This window comes from Canis aureus, chromosome 1, assembly GCF_053574225.1.
Source record: "Canis aureus isolate CA01 chromosome 1, VMU_Caureus_v.1.0, whole genome shotgun sequence".
In the NCBI taxonomy this organism is placed as follows: domain Eukaryota; kingdom Metazoa; phylum Chordata; class Mammalia; order Carnivora; family Canidae; genus Canis; species Canis aureus.
In genome coordinates this window covers 93,247,818-93,267,741 of record NC_135611.1, presented here as the reverse complement: position 1 = coordinate 93,267,741, position 19,924 = coordinate 93,247,818, and the positions used below count along the sequence as shown (strand labels likewise).

Sequence of the window (19,924 nt, the reverse complement as noted above, 5' to 3'; positions counted from 1 at the left end):
CCCCTGCCTTAATGTATTTCAGAGTAACACACTACACACTCACATATAGTCATTAAGTTGCCACTACTGTATCTTAGCAGTGAAACGTTACCAGTTTGACAAAACACTAGATAGCAAGCTGAGTATGTTTAGTATGCAAGAATTTCTTATTTCTAGTTTTAGGGAAGCATATGAATGAAAGCTGGAGAGAATCTAAGAATAAGGTAGAATGACAATGAGAAAAGAGGGAGGCCTGAAGGCTAGGGCCCATCCAGAGAAGGACAAGTCTACTGTATGCTGAGGAGAAGGTTTTGGAAAGAGAGGTGTCAACCTATAGTCCTTGGTCACTCCAGAGGAAAGAGATGCTATAAACAATATCAGAAATACCCGAGATAAATTCTTTAATAAAATATAATTAACACTTTCAATATATTAAGTGCTAAGCCCTAAACATATGACATATGTTAGATCTTTTAACCCTCAAAACAACTCAGTGAGGTGTGTACTAGTGTTGATCCCATTTTAGAGAGCAGGACAGTGAGGCACTGAGAGGTTGAGTAATTTGTTTAAGGCCACATGGCCAGTCCATGGTGGAGCTGGGGTGCTAACCCATGCTTATAACTACTGTGCTTATTTGCACTTGGTTGTTTTTTTTTCTTTTTTTTTTTTTTTTTTTCTGTGATTTACTAACCTACCTCAGCATGAGCCTCAAAACCTTTCCTTGAAATGCATGATCCTGGAATGGAAAACAGTTGCTCTACAGGGTGTTCTTAGGATAATTGATAATATTTGAATATAAATGATATGCTACATGCCATTATTATGTCCTTGCTAAATGTTTTGAATTTAACAATTATACTGTGGTTTTACGTATTTAGGAGTGAAGGACAAAAATCTATGATTTATTCTTAAATGGTTCAACAGATTAATAATAAAAGCAAGCTTATGTAGAAAGCTGGATGGATGAAGAGGTAAATACAGTTTATTCATAGACAAAACAGAGTTTATTTTACTATTTTTACAACTTTTCTATAGTTTTCAAATGTTTTAAAATGAAAGGCTGGGAAGGAAACCCTGATCTTCAAAGGTAGTAAGGCATATATTACATTGGTAACATATTGTGGTATTGGTAGTATATGGTGGTGTATATTATATTGGCAATATATGGTGGTAAGGTATATATTAATATACACTTATCCTTTTAATCATCTTTAACAAACTGTGAGTTAGGTACTGCTACTGTCCCCATTCGAGGTAATAGGACATCACTCACATAGACTTAAAAGACCTTGTCCAGTGTCACACAGCTAGTGAGTTGGGGAGCCAGGACTCAAATCCTGATGTATATTATTATTTCTGTCTCTACAACACCCTGCATTTGTGTTAGGTTATTAGATCACGTTTGGCCTACAAAGAAAGCCATCTGGGGGATCCCTGGGTGGCGCAGCGGTTTAGCGCCTGCCTTTGGCCCAGGGTGCGATCCTGGAGACCTGGGATTGAATCCCACATCGGGCTCCCGGTGCATGGAGCCTGCTTCTCCCTCTGCCTGTGTCTCTGCCTCTCTCTCTCTCTGTGACTATATAAAAAAAAAAAAAAAGAAAGAAAGAAAGCCATCTCATATGATCCAAACTAGAAGCAGTGGTCACTTCTTTTGTAATGAAGAGTACTCATCTTTGTACTCCTTCTTGTAGCCAGAATGAGGGCTCCAGGGGGGCCAAGACTCTGTCCATCTGTCTCCAGGGACTCCCTGGCTTGTGGTTGGCACTTGGTAAGTGTCACTTAAGTGAATAGTAACAACCAAAGAACCAATTCTTCTGTGCAAAGAATTATAAGGAATTAGTTCTTCCTGACTCCCTCCTATATATATATATATATATATATATATATATATGCCATTTCTGTCTCCCTCCATATCTGTGTCATTTTTAGAGGAACTAGTGGGTAAACACAAATCTTCTGAGGACTATAGCCTCAGCACGGGCAATTGCGACATAATCAACTCTTTGACTTCAAAAGAACCCTTTTAACTAACGAAGACATTAATTAAAAACATGCCCCTACTAGGATGATCTCTCAGTTCAGAAACTCAAAAATGCAATACATTTGCACTCCCCACCAGCACACAGTGATCTTGGCTAGAATGTATGTAGTACTCAGAAGGCCATCTACTGTCATCTTTATTTGAGCAGTAAACACATTTTTTAAAAAAACATCATGCAGCCTCTAAAAATAAGTGGTATTTCAAAACAAAAACCAGCATACAAGTGGTTGGCACATCTGGTAGACAGAAAAGCTGTATGGTTTGTTTTCAGGGAATGACAAGCCAAGCAACATTCAAACTTGGCCAGTTGAAGACTTTTCTTCTATCTGTGATGACACCTGTTTTTAAAACGTAGGCTCGAGCCTTAAAGTGGGTAGAGAATGAAATAGCATCATTCACTATCTTGATTTGTGCAAAGAATTATAAGGAACTGTTTTGCCCTTCAAGAAAGAGAGTGGACCAAAAATCAGTGAGAGGTGTGAACAGTAATAGTAAGGGTAGTGACAATAACATCTGACATCCATTGAATACCTACTATGTGCTGGAAGATGTGCAGAGTCCTTTATATATATAATTGATACTAGATGCACAACAATCTTGGGGGAGGTAGTGTTATTTTTGTTCCCATTTTACAGGTGAGAAGGATAGGGATGAGGCACACATATACTTTAGTAATTGCCCAAGTCACATGACCAGCGTGGGTGCAGGAAGTCAGCCCCAAGGCAGGCTGTCTTCAGAGCCCAGAGCACAGTGTGGTTCCAGCCAGTCTGGTGGTGTTCGTTATGTTTGGCACTATGAAAACAATATTAGAGTTGGATGGTTGTATTGAGTGCCATAGGTCTTGGTCAAAGTATCATTTGCCTCCACTTGTGAACCAAATGATACCATTTTCCAGAACATTCTCACCACTGTGCCACAAACATTACTTGTTTCCCATAAATTTACTGCTCACCCTCATGCTTCAAGGATGCCATTTATGATACCTTTCAGAAGCTGTCATTTCTCTGTGATTAGATGAGGTTTTTGGTGGCCAGTGAATTTGGGAGTGTAGCCAAAGTAGCCAAAACGATGGGGATGCCAGGAAGGGGGAGATGAATGTCTCAGTATTAGAGAGTGGGGAGATCATTTGAATGTGTGAATCCAGGGTGGAGAGTTACAAAGGCAGCCTTGACCAGTGTAAAATTCTCACCCAGGAAGATGGCTTTGTAATTATGATCCCCATGGGCTTCATCCTCAGTTCTGACCCAGTTAGCAGTACTATAGAGAAGTGTCAAGGGATTGGCTTAGTTGGAGTTTGTTTTTGAAAACTGGCACTGTTTTAAATAAAAAACCAGGAGGTTTTTTAAGCCAGGAGGTTTCAGTGGAAATAATGTGTGAGTATTAAATATTCATGTACAACTGTCTTTTATTTTCATTCATTCATTAAAATTTGTGTTCATTGAGGCATCATTGACATGTAACACTGTATTAGTTTCAGGTGTGCAGCATAGTGATTCACTGTTTATACTCACTGTGAAATGATCACCACAATAAGCCTTATATCCATCGCTACACATAGTTACACACATTATTCTCCTTGTGATGAGGACTTTTAAGATTTACTCACATAACCGCTTTCAAATAGGCAATATAGTATTATTAACTATAGTCACTTTGCTGTACATCAATGCCCAAGACTTATTTATCTTATACCTGGGAACCATAGGTTCCCCACTGCCCCTGTCCCTGGGACCACTGATCTTTTCTCTGTATCCACATTAATTCATTCTTAACTTCATTGACAGACTTTGGTGTGTACGTGTTATAGGCCCTGGGCTACGTGCTGAGGAAGCAGAGCTGCTTCAAACAGGATCTTTGTCTTTAAAAGCAGTAAAATATAAAAGAGGAGGAAGTGGCAGGCATGTAAACATGACAGTTCCTTAAAGGTGCTGAAGCAGATGTGCTATGAGAGATGGTGGGAGAACAAAAAGGAGACTTGGTCACATCTGCCCAGCTGGCAACGGGGAAGGGGTAGCAGGAGAGGAGGTGACCTTTGAATTGAGAGCATGAAGACCGAGAGGTGCTTACCAGGTAGACAAATTACAGTAAGGGTGTGCCCAGCAGAGAGGAGAGCATGAACAAGACAAGGGATAAGTGAAAATTTTCAGCAACTGTATTTGTATTTATTGATTTTTAAGGTGTGCATTTTTCTACATCAGAACCTCTCTGAAATCTCGATACCATGCGCTAGTTACAGTGGTGGCGTGTGTTCTTACTGGCACATAAAATAATACTGTCCCTTACAATATATGGCATCTTAGCTTCGATGGAAGAAAGTGTCAGTATGCTTTGTCATCAAGTGGTAGTTCTTGGTTGTGCTGTTCCAGCTGTTAATATGTATTTGTTTTAAAGTTAGATGTTAGAACCTTTTTATTGAGAGAGAACCAGGCATTAAATGACAGATGAATAGATGATATTGAATTTAATGGGAATATCTGACATCTGATGTTGCTTTTAATAGCAGTGGCTAGTGGTGATGGAACCTGTGGAGGCAATTCAGGTGTCTTAACATATTGGACCAGGGTATGAACCATCACATTGCCTTTTTCCGAGGTAAAAAAAAAAGAAAAAAAAAGACTATGAAAAGCAAATGGCATGTAGCTTGTTGGAATTCATAAAGATACTAAGTTTATGATCATTGCATAAGAATGTACCCACTACTTTTGATGTCAAAATGGAGACCTGATGGTACTGTTATACGTGCGTTGAAAACGGAGAGACTATCTATGATTGGTCTTTCAAGGCACAAGAAAATACATCAGAAAGAAGTGGCAGTGGGAGGGGGAGAGGGAAAGGTTCTGGTTTATGTGTCTGAAAAAAAAAATCAGGGAGAAATTTCTTTTGGAGCTAATGATCTTGGCAAGTATCCAAGAAAGAAACTAAGCATCTAGTACCTAAAGTTAAACACATAGGCACCATGAAAATACACTATAATGGAATCCATTTCTGCTCAGTCATTAAATCCCTGTGTGGCCTTGGGCAAGTGAATTACCACTGGGATTTCCCAGAGTGCTGGACTAAACAGCAGGTTCCTGCCAATTAAAAACATTGCAACTCTCTCAGCATTTTTGAGATGTGGTTTCATTGATGAGAGCATGGTGATTGCTCTAAGGTCTGTTTATTCTTCAGCTTTGTGGGCTCTTGGAAGAGAATGTTAAAGATGACAAAGTCATTTTTTGGTTATTTATTTAATTTCTGGAAAAACAAAATAGGAAATTATGTCCCCTGGGGCTAAAGGAGAGTTACTGTGATGATTTTCCACTTATTTTGATACATCAATGAGAAGTACGGGGAATTTGATGAGAAAATTTTAGAGTTTAATTTGTTAAAATCTGACATTATGCTTATTTTTGTTTGAAATGGGAACACCAGTGCACACTGAGGCTTGACCAGGTAGTTTGCAAAAAATGTTTGAAAAAAGCACATCCATGTGAAAAGAATGTCTAGAATGATTCAACCAGTATTATTATTATTTCTTATAAATGAGTCATGGCTGTGTTTGACTTTCTGGCTTATGTTTTTCACTTCTCCATAATGACACAGATTTTGGGGGGTTTCTTTTTTTCTTCCTCCTTTGGGTATGTACCACATTTTACTACATTTGAAGATTGTTACTAATGAGATGATAAATCAGTGTTGAATTTGGTTACCATGCTGCTTTTAGGATGAGTATTTTGTTAATGGCTCTTTCGTCCTGATTTTCTTTTAATTGGGTATATGTCCAATGACAATGTACTGGAATGAAGAGGAGAAATCAGGACTAGAGGGACACAGCCAGACTATATCCCTTTAAACTTTTTGGAAGGCCAGAATTGGAAGGAAGTAAATGAAGTAAATAAGTGTTCAGCAGTGTCAACTTTCCTTGCTGGCCAATTCAATATATTAGCCATTCTAGAAGAGACTTCTAGATATAAGTAATCCCATCTACTTATCACCTTAACTCTTTAGGTAAGGAGACAATAAAATATGATTCTTAATAGCTAGGTGCTTCTGCATAGAAGGAGCAAAATGTAAGCACATTTTGTATGAATGGTGATTATCGAAGTTTTTTTATTGTAGCAATGGCTTTTTCATTGGAAATACAGAAAGCTTTTGGTATCACTAATACTAAAAATGAACAAAAAGGTGATCCAAGGACTATCTTTAAAGAGGAGTCCTAATATAAGTGGGCAAGTGTGTGTATTTACTGATTTCTGATGTAAGGCACATGAAAGCTAACCTGATTCATTTGTTTTTAGGGGCTCTTGGCTTTGGGCCTCAGTGCAAGTCCATTGGAAAAGGCAGCTGCAACAATCTAGTGGTCACCAGCAGTCCCATGATGGTTCAGCGACTGGGACCCAATTCACCTCCAGCAAGCCAGGTCTCTACAGCATGCAACCAGATCAGTCCTAGCTTACAGAGGGCAATGAATGCTGCCAACCTGAATATACCTCCTTCAGATACCAGGTCTCATGTTACTTTTTTTTCCCCCTTCTTATGGTATAATCACACCCCACATGTGTTTTCCCTTCCCTGCTGAACACACACACACAGAACACACACACATACACACACTCAGTCAAGCAACTCTATCAAATTGAGCTTTGTAGGGGAATGTGTATAAAAACCATGTGTCATAATATCTTAATTGGGAAGATGGTTTAATACCTGCTGTTTTACCGTGTGAGTGTAAGTAATGCCCAGTTTGACTTTGGGGCCTTAGTGACTAAAGCCCAGAGTATAAATGTGGCAGTTCCTGGTGAAGCGGTCCTGTCATGGCTAGAGAATTGAGATGTGCCCTGTACATACATCTCTCTTCCCTGCCCGGTTTTCAGTGTATACAATTGTGGTAACCCCAGGATGCTTTCCCATCTGTTTGTCTATTCATCCATCCACCCATCCACTCGAATATTTGTTAAGTAACTACTGTCTTCATAATACAATAATTGAAGTTTAGGGAGATGGTAGAAAATGTAAAGAGAGAGGCCATGAATTTCAAGATTTTATGATATGTCTGGGAAGACAAACTTTCATGCACAAATTATGTAACATTTCAACTCAATGTCTGATTAGGTGCTGGAATAAATGGGTCCAATAAATGCTGTATATCATTCCATATGGGAGAGAATTGAATAGGAAGGGGAAATCACCCTTTCAGGCAAATTTTTGTATCTCTCAAGGTTGATATTATAGAGGACACAAAACCAAAATACCATGCAATGTGTAAGGTCTGTTTCCATGTTTGAAATGAATTATTTCATCTTCTGTAAGTAGTCTTCTTGGAGAAGCACAACCCAGAGTTTTTACCTCTAAGTTCTGGCTCTGCTGTAGCTGTGATTTCGCAAAGAAATTGGCCCTCTGTTTCCTCTTCTCAGAGGATGGAAGCTGTGGAGGTGTCTCACAGGTGTGGGGTCCCATTTCTTCTCCCATCCTCCCTCCTTTTGCTCGTGTCTCCTTTGCCCTCTTGTATCTCTGCACTGTCCTCCTAGCCACTACTTGATACTCAGAAATCAGAGTTCCTGGGTCCTTTTTTTTTATGCCAGTTTTTTAGTGAGATGGAAACTTGTTTTTCACCTGAGAATTTTGTGATGGGAAGCTGCTGCTGTCATTTCCCATTGATGATTATGCCTTGAGGGACTCCTCAGACTTGCTGAGTGTTGCGTGTAAAATTAACTGTACTCAGGGGGTAGATGTCATTGGGAAGCCTTCAGCTTCCTGTCTGTGGCAAGTCCAGCCAATGCCTTGAAGGCAGAGAGTTGTAATTAATGGAGAAAGTGACGGGAGGCAGGGTGCGGGCTGCTCCAGCCGTGTACCTTATGCAGCCCCTTTCATGGGCCGGCTGGAGAAGGGTCATTATCTCAGTGTTTTCTGGCATATTTGATTCCTTCGCATAATTTTATATCCTTAAAGGACAGCATCTTAAAGATGCATTGACATGTGTTTTTGACAATGTATTCTGTGAGTCTTTCGATGGAAATAATTCTTTGGCAGGATGAGCAAAGAAGCAGGAGTTGGGAGGTGGGGTGGCTTGGTGAAGTATTGAAATTACTTTCAACGATCTGGGAAGGTTGCATTTATTTGTGATCCTCAAATTGATTTGTGTGTTCCATCAGACGAATGGAAGGAAAGGAGGCAACATTTCAACCTGAGGGCATTTTTCTGTCTAAAGGTAAAGAGGAGATGGAGAGACAATCAACTTTGTGTGTTGTCCATTGGAGATATGCTAGGGAAAGTGGTGAGGAGAGGGTATGCACTCTTCACATGGAGTGATGGCTGTTGTATAGAAAGCTGTAAAATTTATTATTTTTTCTTGATTATTTATGTAATTATTATTCATTGTAGAAAGTATGGAAAAGCACAAAATAGTGAATGATAGTCATCCTGAACCCTACCACCCGCAGGCAACCATAGGAGCAATTCTTTTTTTTTTTTCAAAGATTTTATTTATGTATTCATAGAGACAGAGAGAGAGAGAGAGAGAGAGAGAGAGAGAGAGGCAGAGACACAGGCAGAGGGAGAAGCAGGTTCCATGCAGAGAGCCTGACGTGGGACTCGATCCCGGGTCTCCAGGATCACGCCCTGGGTTGCAGGTGGCGCTAAACCACTGTGCCACCGGGGCTACCCAGAGCAATTCTGATACATATCCTTCTCATTAGATGCAAACACATTCAAAATAAACACAGGTTTTCCCTTCTACCACATTGATCTATAATTACCTACATAATGTTATAATCACCATTTTTTAAGTTAATAGAAACACTTTCTTCTGTAGTAAAAATCTTATTCAGCATCATATAATGGCTTTTTTCTGCCCAAGATTCCATTTTATTAAAAAAAATCTATAATTTTTTATCAGTCTGTTACTGGGCATTCAGTTGGTTCCCTTTGTTTCAATATTATAAGTAATGCTTTGTTGGATCAATTCTGTGAATCTTCTGTTGTATATGTCTGGTTATTAGAATAAATCTGGTTATTAGAATAAATTCTTAGAAGTAAAATTTGCTGAGTTAAAGGAGATATGCAATTTTGAGGCTTTTGCTATGTATTTGCAAATTGCACTGTAGCAAAGGTCTACCCATTGATACACTCACCAGTAGTATGACAGTTCCTGTTTTTCTACTAAATTCCAGATATTACTATTTTGATACCTTTTGCCAGTTTAATGTACAAATTGTTATTTTATCTTAATTTGAATTTTCTTAATTATTGATAATATTTTATTTATTCATAGAGACACACACACACACAGAGAGAGAGAGAGAGAGAGAGAGGGGCAGAGACATAGGCAGAGGGAGAAGCAGGGCCCATGCAGGAAGCCTGATGTGGGACTTGATCCAGGGTCTCCAGGATCACACCCCAGGCTGCAGGCAGCGCTAAACTGCTGCGCCACCGGGGCTGCCCATGTATTTCTTCTTTTGACTTCCTTTAACTGTTTGTCTTCTGGAGTGCTCATTTTGGAAAAAGCACTGCTTCTTCATAGGATTCTGTTTAATCCAGTGATGTACAATGTACCCTAATGCTTCATGTTTGCCTTTATTAACTTCCGAACCATTTCTGACTAGCCCCACTTAATGATAAATGCAAACTACACCTTACCTTCTTAGAGATCCAGAAGCCATTCTTAACTTAGGCATTGCCAAAACTCTGTGTAATACAGAAGTCATTGTATATATTTACCCTAAAATGACAGGTACTGATATGATAACCTCATACAGTGGCTTCATGTACCAATGCAGCAACAGAAGGGATTGGACACTACTTGCATGGGTTTTATATATGTTAAGCTTTCCATGATTCTATTTTATGATTGAATATTCATAAACCATCTGCAGGTAATACCTCTGTCGTATAGATGATGGACCCAAGACACACAAAGTCTAAATGCTTTGCCTAGTGTCACTTAGCTTGTCAATTACAAAGTGCAACCATCAAACTAATAATGTCATTCTGGATCTCAAAAGACACTACATTTTCTTTCCTAAACCAGACATTCATGGAGGTGATTTCTGGTGGTGGAATTTCTTAGGGTCTCCTTTTGGGTTGGAGTATGTCCACAAAGCTCAGAGGAGAGCTGAGAATAGACTCTGGACTCACTGTAAGTTCTAATATTTTACAAAGCCATACTATCTTCAGATGCAGTGCTAATTCTGGGGGATTTGCCCATGCACACAGACAAGACCTTACAGATGGACCAGGACTAGTCGTTTCTGTGACATAGATAATATATATTCTCTTAAGGATCAGTTTGAGGAATTCTATGTGATCTGTCAGTTAGTATTTCTTTTGAACTTGGCACTGAACCAAGCAATTCTGCTTGGTCATCATGCCCCTTATGGCACCATGACAGTCAATGAGCTCCTGCCTCACCAGCCACCTTAACCTGTTTCACTGATCGTGTCAGAGTTTTTATTGGTTGTATTTTGTTTGAGCTATTTCTCTTTCCTTTCCTATAACTCCAAATTAAACAGTCACTAGAAATAACATCCTTGGGAGCAGATGAACACAGGGAAATGGAGGTTGTCATGTCTGCTGTTTGTCTGTCTCTTTCCCAGAGGCCTGGTGTGTGCAGCAGCAGGGGCTGTAGGAGAAAGTCCTTGGGAACTTTCCGCAGTCACTCAGCAGATTGTCGCAGAAAATGTGGGTTCTAACCACAGCTTGTGTGACTTCAAGCCTATTACACCAGGTCTGTGAATCAGGCAGAGTATAATGGACCACATCTGGGGAATGGTATGGGGAGAACAACAGAGGATCTGTGTGACTCACTAGGTGACTGCTTATCCAAGGCTGCTTCATTTCTACTTCCAGTGTTTGTTTGTGTGGTGTCAGTGGAGGGCTTCACAGAACCTTAGTTTTTATTTTCTGTAAAATAGAGGTTATTTTAAAAATCTGGTTTACTCATCTCACAGGCTGTATCAAATGTGATGATGTGCATGGAAAATGCTTTGTAAGCTGTAAGTGATGGCTATTTATCATTGTATTGATTATTCCCCTTCTTAATCAACAGTTTTTTGAAAACTTATATATCTTATACTCTGGTGGGTGCCAGAGAGATAAAAACAATTCCTTCTGTTGAAGGGCTTTGGATTTCATTGAGGAACATTATACCCACAGATGCCAATAGTGGGCAACATTTAAGGCACAGTACAGACGGTTTACACCTGCTTTGGAAAGAGGACTCTACTGAGAGCTGGTGTATTTGGGAGAAGTTTCATGGATTAGAACTTTGAAAGATGGAAAGATCTGGGGAATTGCACATGAGGGGGATTGGCAGCTAGGTAAACTTTCATTTGTTGGAAGTTTTGTTCGTATTTGGTGTTTGAGATAGAAGGGGGAAGTTCTCTGTTCATATTATTGCCATCATGAAGAGAGTATAGAATTTGCTTTCTGAAAAATGTATGGTAACCATCTTAGAAAACAGACATTCAAGGAGTTAAGGGATGTCTGTGTGGGGTTACCGTCAGATTTAAATCAAGCCATAGTTAGGTGTAATTGAGGAAAAAAGGAAAACCTCTTGACAATAGACAGATTAACGTGTAGCACTAGAGGCCACCCTCAAACTAAATAATATAATTTCATATGCAAAGTCTACGCAGGTGGGTAGAATACCTTCTGCCTGATATTTACCGCTTAAAAATCTGAAGTGCTCCAGTATGACAGTGACAGTGGCTAAGCCAGTGTACCATTTGAGAATGTTTGCTAAGCCTTTTCAACCTCCGGGTATAAAGCAAAGTCAGTTGTCTTTGCCTCATATATGACACGACTACTGATTTGGCTTGGGTCAGAAAGCAATTCCTGATCTCCCTGGGGAAGGGACCAAAAGGCCTTTGACATCCAATCACCAGGAGCCTTCAGCTGAGCTCTGCAGGGAGGGCTGCATGCTGCGGGTGTGCTGAGAAAATAATTGAAAGTGTCCATGGGGAATTAAAAACAGATGGTTCAGAAACCACTTTGGGGCTTGCAAAAGGACTTCAGCCCAAATATAAGAATGGGGTGGCAAAAAAAAAAAATCTGTGTCAAGGGCAATGGGACGTAAATTCCTGCTGTGTTTGTCATTGGTAAACATTACTTCACTCGGTGGAAGCATCACATCGATAACGGTGTTATCTATCACCTTATACTGTGCCTTTGAGAGTCAAGATGTTTTCTTGCCCATAGCTCACTTGTAGAAAAAAGTGTTCCTGGCTTCCATTTTGTGAGAAGGACAAACAGGAACAGATGGGACGAGAATGCTTCTCTTTTCCCCTCAATTCCTTTGCAACAGGTTGCTGTATAACAGCTGGAAGTAGTAAATGGGTTCATTCTGGGAAGATAGATATTCTGTTTAATATTTTGTTTTGGGTTAATTTTTTTTGTCAGAAAAATCTCTGTAGAAAGCCAATGCAAGGTGCATCAGAGTAAACTGGATTTTTCTGATACACACCATGTCTGAGTCAGGAGAGACAGTGAGTGATGGCTAGCTTCATTGTGACAAATTTACATCCAAGGGATGTGGCTTTTCCTTCCAATGATTTTTTTTAAGGCAATGATGTCATAGTAAAGCAAGATAAATTTTAAAGTGGCCAGAATACATTACAAACCATTTTGATTTGCAGGTAAATCTTATGACACATGGGACATGGTTTGTAAAGGGAATGAAAAAGAGATGAATCACTGCTAAAGTGAACTCCTGAAAGGGAAAGATCTGTTCTTGGTCTCAAACTGCTCTGATTCAGTAGAGGAATTCATGGAAAACCCCAATCTAGCAGGTGTCATTAAACCCTGTGTGGCCCAAATGCATTATACTAAATACAACTTGATTTCAGGCTGTCATTCCCTTCTCTATCATAGCTCTGTTTTGTATATATTTTTTAATTTTCCGGGGTGATTTGATGTTGCGACTAAGTACTGATTGAGTTACTATCAAAGAAATCTTTAGGATCCCTTATCATCAGTGAAATGAAGTTGTGAAGTTATTATTACTTTTTTCTCAAATGAAGCATAAGTTTATATTTTACTTAATAAATTTTGCTCAAAGGCTGAGGCTCTGTTTAGACTTATATTCACTGCGATGCATATTTGTAGTATACTGTACACAGCAAGTGCTTACTAAATGCTTGCTTATTTGGTTTGCCATGACAGGCATCAATAATTATTCCCCGGTCTTTAATTCCTCCCCTTTCCTCCCACATTAAAAAAGATATTTAAAAATAAAGCAAGGACCCTTTATTATCATTATAGTATTAAGATTATTTATAACAATAGATCTTTTGTTTTATTATTCCAGTGAGCATTGGCCTCTATTGTCCTTCTTGGTAAAATGTTATTTACCTGGAACTAAAAGCCTTGGGTTTTATCTTAGCCAAAGAATGTGTGTTTAGCCGAGAATGTAATTAGGGGAAATACTTAAGGGATTGTCAATGCAATGTTCTTTTAGCTCTTAAGCAATCCATATCCTGCTAAAATGTTTGTCTTTTTTCTTTTTTTCCCTTCTGGCTGCTGTTCCAGGTCCCTTATTTCTCGTGAGTCTTTGGCGTCCACAACTTTGAGCCTGACGGATAGTCAGTCAGCCTTGAGCGTGAAACAGGAGTGGTCTCATGGCTACAGGGCTCTCCCGTCGCTGTCCTCCAGCCACAGCTCCCAGAACGGCATCGATCTAGGGGACCTCCTTAGCCTTCCTCCTGGGACAGCTGTGTCTAGCAATAGCGTCTCTAACTCGTTGCCGTCCTACCTTTTTGGCATGGAAAATAGCCACTCTCCTTACCCTAGCCCCCGGCACTCATCGGCCAGGTCCCACTCAGCCCGCTCCAAGAAGAGAGCGCTGTCCTTGTCCCCACTGTCCGATGGCATCGGGATAGACTTCAACACCATCATCCGCACCTCGCCCACGTCGTTGGTCGCCTACATCAATGGGTCGAGGGCTTCCCCGGCCAGCATGTCCCCGCAGCCCGAGGTCTATGGGCATTTCCTGGGGGTGCGGGGAAGCTGCATTCCCCAGCCGTGCTCAGTGCCGAGCAGCCAGAAGGGCCTGCGGGTGGCCGGCGGTGGCCTGGCGCTCCCAGCCTACGGAGAGGACAGTGTGCTAGAGTATGAGCGCATGCAGCAGCTGGAGCATGGGACCCTCCAGCCAGGTCTGGTCAACAACATGGTGGTGCAACATGGCCTGCCGAACCCTGATGGCCAGTCGGCCAGCCTGCTGAAGACCGAGCGCCTGGATGATTTCCCGGGCACAGCCCTGGACCTGCCCCCTGCGCCGCCCCCACTGCCTCCTCTGCCGCCGCCCCCACAGGGCCCCCCGCCACCCTACCACTCCCACCCACATCTACACCACCAAGAGCTAGTGCCCCGGGCCCAGCCGCTGGCCCTTCCCCAGGCTGCCCTGGAGGAGGACGGGGAGATGGATGATGTGGGGGGCAAACACTCCTGTCGCTGGATAGACTGCAGTGCCCTGTATGACCAGCAGGAGGAACTTGTGCGGCACATCGAGAAGGTTCACATAGACCAGCGCAAAGGGGAAGACTTCACTTGCTTCTGGGCTGGCTGTCCTCGAAGGTACAAGCCATTCAACGCCCGATATAAACTGCTGATCCACATGAGGGTCCACTCTGGGGAGAAGCCCAACAAGTGCACGGTGAGTCTCCTCCTCATGTTCGCAGGAGTTGGTTGTAGGTGCATGGACTTTTCCCAACTTGGCCGCAAATCAGGGGACATTTTCTTTTAAGGAATTCGGATACATGGGTGTCTAGGTATCCATGAAATGTGACTTCTCTTCAGTCTGAGGACAGGAAAAATTTCTTTAATTATTAGTGGCTGGGGTATCGCTCCACTTCTAGATTCTCTTCTGCGAACGTATGTGATCCATAATGTCAGGGGAGGTCCATCTGCCACACTGTCCAGAAGCTTGGCACATGCCTGCCAGGCACCAACTCAATTGCTGAAATGTGCAGGGCAGAAGAATACTCGCTTCGCTGCACTACCAGCAAGCTTTAGCTTTTCTCCAAAGCAAATATTCAGTGATTTTTTTCCTTCCCTCCAATAACTGGGCGAGTATTGGGGTTGGAGGAGGGGTGGTTCTGATATTTGGAAAGGAGCTCACACTTAGCAACTTGGCTAGTAAAAATGTTGCTGCATACACCCACACGCCTGCACACCGCACACTCTCCAGTGTTGTGTGACTAGTTAATGATTTATAGCCGGCATAAAAACACCCAGGGGATACCACGGGAGCAGGATCTCACAGGCTCTCACTGAATTTTAAGAGAGAAAATTTTGTGGAAAAGTATAAGGAGAATGAACCAAGAAGGGATGGTGCCTTGGGTATTGAAGGAAGTGGGCCTGGTGTCTCTTTCTCCCCTGCCTCCCCTCTTCACAACATCGATTCTGGAACTATCTCTGTTTTTTGGCAAAATTTACTCTTTTTGAATAATATGACTCTTAAATGATTTTGCAATCATTTCACACCTAAAAGAAACCCTCAGGGTTTACAAGCAGGACACCACCCTTGGGATCACAGGGCAGCTTTGCACAATTTCCAACAGCTCACTTAACTCTTGGAAGAAGAAGTGCATGTATTTTATATTAGTTTAGATGGACAGGAATATTTCTTTCAATGTTAAAATCTGAGAACTATAGGTACTCCCTGGATATTGAATATGCTACAGTTCACGGGATGTGTGAAATATATAAAACATTTTTAAAGGGGACTTATTCAGATGGTGGTCCCCCGACCAGAGTCCCTTCTTACTCTATCTAGTATGTCTTGATGATAAAGAATCTGGACCATGTTATGTTTGATTATAGATTAGCCAAGTTGTCTGATTTATGTAAAAGCAAACCAAACAGGTTGATAGCTGTAATGCAAGTATTGGAAGCACTTTTTTACTATCCAATAGGTATTTTTGAAAGAGTTTTCAGAATTTCTGGTGGAACGAAATTGCATTTCTTGCCATTACCTTATGCCCCAACATTGTGATTTTTCTTAAGGAAAACCAGAAGCTGATACACTGTGAGGATGCCAGATTAGATGACTGAAGAGAATAATTACATTTCAGGCGGCAAAACCTTACGCTGTCAGTAGGATTCTACATTAAAAATGCCAGAAAGAGACAAGCAATTGAAGGCAATTCCATTTAGTCTGTTTGGAACACACCGGCCTATTACAGGCAGGAAACACGTTCAGTCTCTGAAGGAAAACAGTCCAACCTTTTAGTTCTGACTAATCCTGGCTGAAAATAGTTTGCTGGATTTGGCTTTACTGAAATAAACATAAAGGCCTGAATTATCCAAAACATATTTTTCGCATTGCAAAATTAATTTTTGTGCAATAGGATTTCCCCATTTTCCCACTGTTCCCAGACTTTTCGGTGGCATATAACTTTATAAAGTTGACTTTTGCTAAAGTACATGATGACTATTAAAAATAGAAATACTGCAGTGAAAGAATAAGCTGAGAGGTGAATATTTGCAGGCCTCTGCATGGCTTTTCATTGTATTATTCAGGATGGGTATGGGAGGTGATTTTTCTCTTCTCTCGTCTGCCTACTTCCCACTTTTGGACGGAACCTATAAAATTCAGATTGCTAGATGTAACATCATATCAGATCTAGACCCACAAAGCATTAAATGACACATGTTGTAGTGCAAATGTATTTATATGAAACAGAGTTTCTTAGGAGCTGACTAATGCTGCAGTTCTAGTCTTGGGACTGTATGTTTTTAGCAGGAAGATACCCATTTTCATGTGAAATCTACATAGTGGGAGTGTTATATCTTCTAAAACTGTTACATTGCCGCATGTCATCTGCTTGATTTGTAGGATTATAGCTAAGTGGTAGCACATAATTTTGCTGTGAAAGCTTAGTAGTCCTCTCAAGTTTTAGTCTACGAAGAGAAGACATTATACTTGACGTGGATGCACATCTGAAAAGACGCATTTTCTGCCTTTTGCAAAACCAATCTTGACACTTTTGGAATCTAGACACAAAGAATTGTTAAAACTGAAATATTTCATTTCCCGCCGTTTTGAAATCTGATGGTAGTTGATTCAAAGCTCAATCTTGTTGCCAAGTAAAATGACCACATTCATCTTTTGGAGACATGAAGTGATCTTTGGGTTTTTGTGGCTGTGTCACATGCTGCAAAGGCTTAGGGCAGCTTAAATTACAGGACCCAGTCCACTTTTGTTTTATGTATGTTTCACTGCTATTAATTTTTTGTGAACCGTTGTTAGAATTAGCCACAATTTTCACTCACTTAGCTTATTGATCCAAGAAAGATGCAATGACCCACTTGTGTTTGGTGACCATGACTATAGGCAGCACAGTGTGCTTCTGGAAGCTATGGTGGAAGAAGTATGTGAAAGGACTGCTCAGTGACAGCCTGCTTACAGTAAAAGACTAGCACTGCCATCCTCCCCGACGCCATATGCCATCTCATGCCAGGAGAGCACATCTTCAGAATCTGTGCCTATAACTTCTCAGCCTCACCCAGGATGCTGGGATTCGGATCACTCAGGATTTTAGGTGTCAGAACTGGGGGAGGATTGCTAATTTATTATTTGGTTAACTTACTGGAAGAAGAGAATGGTTTCTTTTCTCTTTTCCACCCAAACAACTCCACCCTTCTGTACATCTCATTCTTATTCTGTGGAGAGCCAAACCAGCTGCTCTTTCCAGGCCTGGCCCCGCTGACAGAGATATTCCCAGCCAGGGGCAAGGGCCTTGAGAAGTAAAGGCCTCAGCAGGCAGACAGACAGACCTCAGTTAATCAGAAACTGGGAGATATATATATATAATATTAAAAATGCCCACGTCCACTCACTGCTGTCTACTAACTAGAGCAATTTCTAGATGCCGAATCATTCTATTTAGACCTTCCTGAGCTTAGATCAACCCCAAAAGTGACGACTCTCAGAATTAACCAGAACTTTTGAGCATTCCTAGGCATAACCATGGCTGAATTCTATTATATGTTTTTCTGAGATTAAAAGAGTTCAAATACTCAAGTAAGAACAAATCACGGAGCCTCGGATTTTGTTTCTTTCTCAAACCCCTGTTTCACGATGCTAAAAGGACAGCATAAAGTATAATCCCAAATTATTGATATGCACTAGCCATCCCTAACAGTGTCCATAGTGATGGTTCCAATAGAGCGCACACTGAGAATGTTTTTACCGTAGGTCTTTTTTGCCATTAAATTGAAGAGTGTGTAACACCCGGGTAGCATTCCCAGGAAGGTGTGTTCTGAATGAGATCAAGCACACTGTGTCTGCCAGTACTTCTCATGAGAAAGCCTATCTGATGGGAGCAGAGTGAGCAGAGGGAGAGGGGTTTTGTTGCCAGCATCAGAAACATGGATGGCTCGCCTCCGTGCACAATAGAAAGCAGTTGTGTAGGGAGGTTAGGGAGTGTTAATAAGGGGATTAGGGGGAATGTGGGTCGCCACTTAAATTTTGCTTATTTTTCCTGGATGAATTTTATCCAATAGCAAAAAGGAATTTTGCAAGACTTTTACCCACCCACAGATTTTCACGAAAATGTCACTGACCAAAGACAGCTTTGAATTTTGTATGAATTGACTCATTTCTCCACAGGCATTTTGCCTGGCAAAATCCAGAGTATTTGCTTTGGCTAGAAGATTGGGCAGTTTGCTTTTTAAGTAACATTGGATTATGGAATACAAGAAAATAAATACAGAGCTGGGGCCATGTCCCCATTCCTCTTTTATGGCCTGATTTATGGGTTCATGGGCCAGCATTAGCCATGTAAGACATTTCTTGAGGAAAAGTAAATTCATTGTAAACTATGGAAGGAGTTTTTTAAGTCACAACCTTTATTTTATTATTTTGATAAGACTTGGCATTGATGTGGTGACCGCAATTATATGACCAGAAAAGACTTTAGGAAAATATTATCTAAGTGTAACTATTAGTTACCACTTCACAACCTTCAAATTGGCTACAATTAATAAATTCTCATAATGTCAAGGATTGGTGAGGATATAGAGAATGAGGAATGGTTTAACATTGCTGTTGAGAGTAAATTGGTATAACCACTTTGGAAAAAAATTTGGGAATATCTAATAAAGACGAAAATGAGCATATCCAACAAAACCATGTCTCTTTGTCTACGCTAAGGAAACTCTTGTATATAGTAACAGGGTCACTGCAAAAAAATGTTTATTGTACCTCTTTTTCCAAAAAAAAAAATAAATAAATAATCTAACTTTCCACAGATGAGCTAAATCTGTAAACTTTGGTTTATTTTTAATGAAATAATGGAGTTTAAAATTAATGACTAGGTATAAATATATTTATAGATGGATAAATAGATACCAATGTGGCTGCATCTCAAAAAACAGTCTTGAATGAAAAAATTAAATGTAAAAAAGGATATATATACACACAGTGTAATACAATTTATATACATCTAGACACAGACACACACTAAGCAGGATTATATAGTTGTTACAGATACATAATTACTTGGTTAAACAGTAAACTCCTGTGGGCATGATAATCAATAATCTTTGAATAGTGGATACTTCTAGAGAGGAAAGAAATGCAATGGGTATTTTGCCTTACCTTTTTTCCAAGAGTGAGAAAACTGAAACCAATGTGGCAAAATATTAATTTATTTTCATCTTGGTGGTAGTAATAGAGGTGTCACAGATATCTTAAAATATTTTCTGTGCTGTGCTGCCTCTTTGAAATATTTTATAACTGTAAGTATAGATTCTTACCTAAAATAAAAAAAGAAAATCAATGAGTATAACACTCCACTTCCCTCTCATACAAATCGTCTTTGTGTGTGTGTGTGTGTGTGTGTGTGTGTGTGTGTATGTGAGAAAGAGAAAGAGAGAGAGCAAGAGAGAGAGAGAAAACAAAGCCTAGAGAAATTAAGTGATTTTTCT

General features: G+C 40.4%; 1 protein-coding gene across 41 annotated transcripts in view; it reads left to right on the top strand.

Moving 5' to 3' along the window:
* GLIS3 (GLIS family zinc finger 3) overlaps window positions 1–19,924 on the top strand; it is a 548,443-nt gene that overhangs the window by 240,249 nt on the left and 288,270 nt on the right. For 39 of the 41 annotated variants that reach the window (XR_013385993.1, XR_013386010.1, XR_013386000.1 and 36 more), the window contains 2 exons: window positions 6,298–6,505; window positions 13,523–14,645. Coding sequence is in view for 37 of the 41 variants with exons in the window: in XM_077908856.1 (XP_077764982.1) it covers window positions 6,298–6,505; window positions 13,523–14,645 (1,331 nt within the window). In the remaining 4 variants the exon portion in view is untranslated. Of the gene's footprint in view, window positions 1–6,297; window positions 6,506–13,522; window positions 14,646–15,997; window positions 19,310–19,924 lie in introns of those variants that run through there. The other 2 variants (XM_077909032.1, XM_077908990.1) reach the window with 2 other exon arrangements.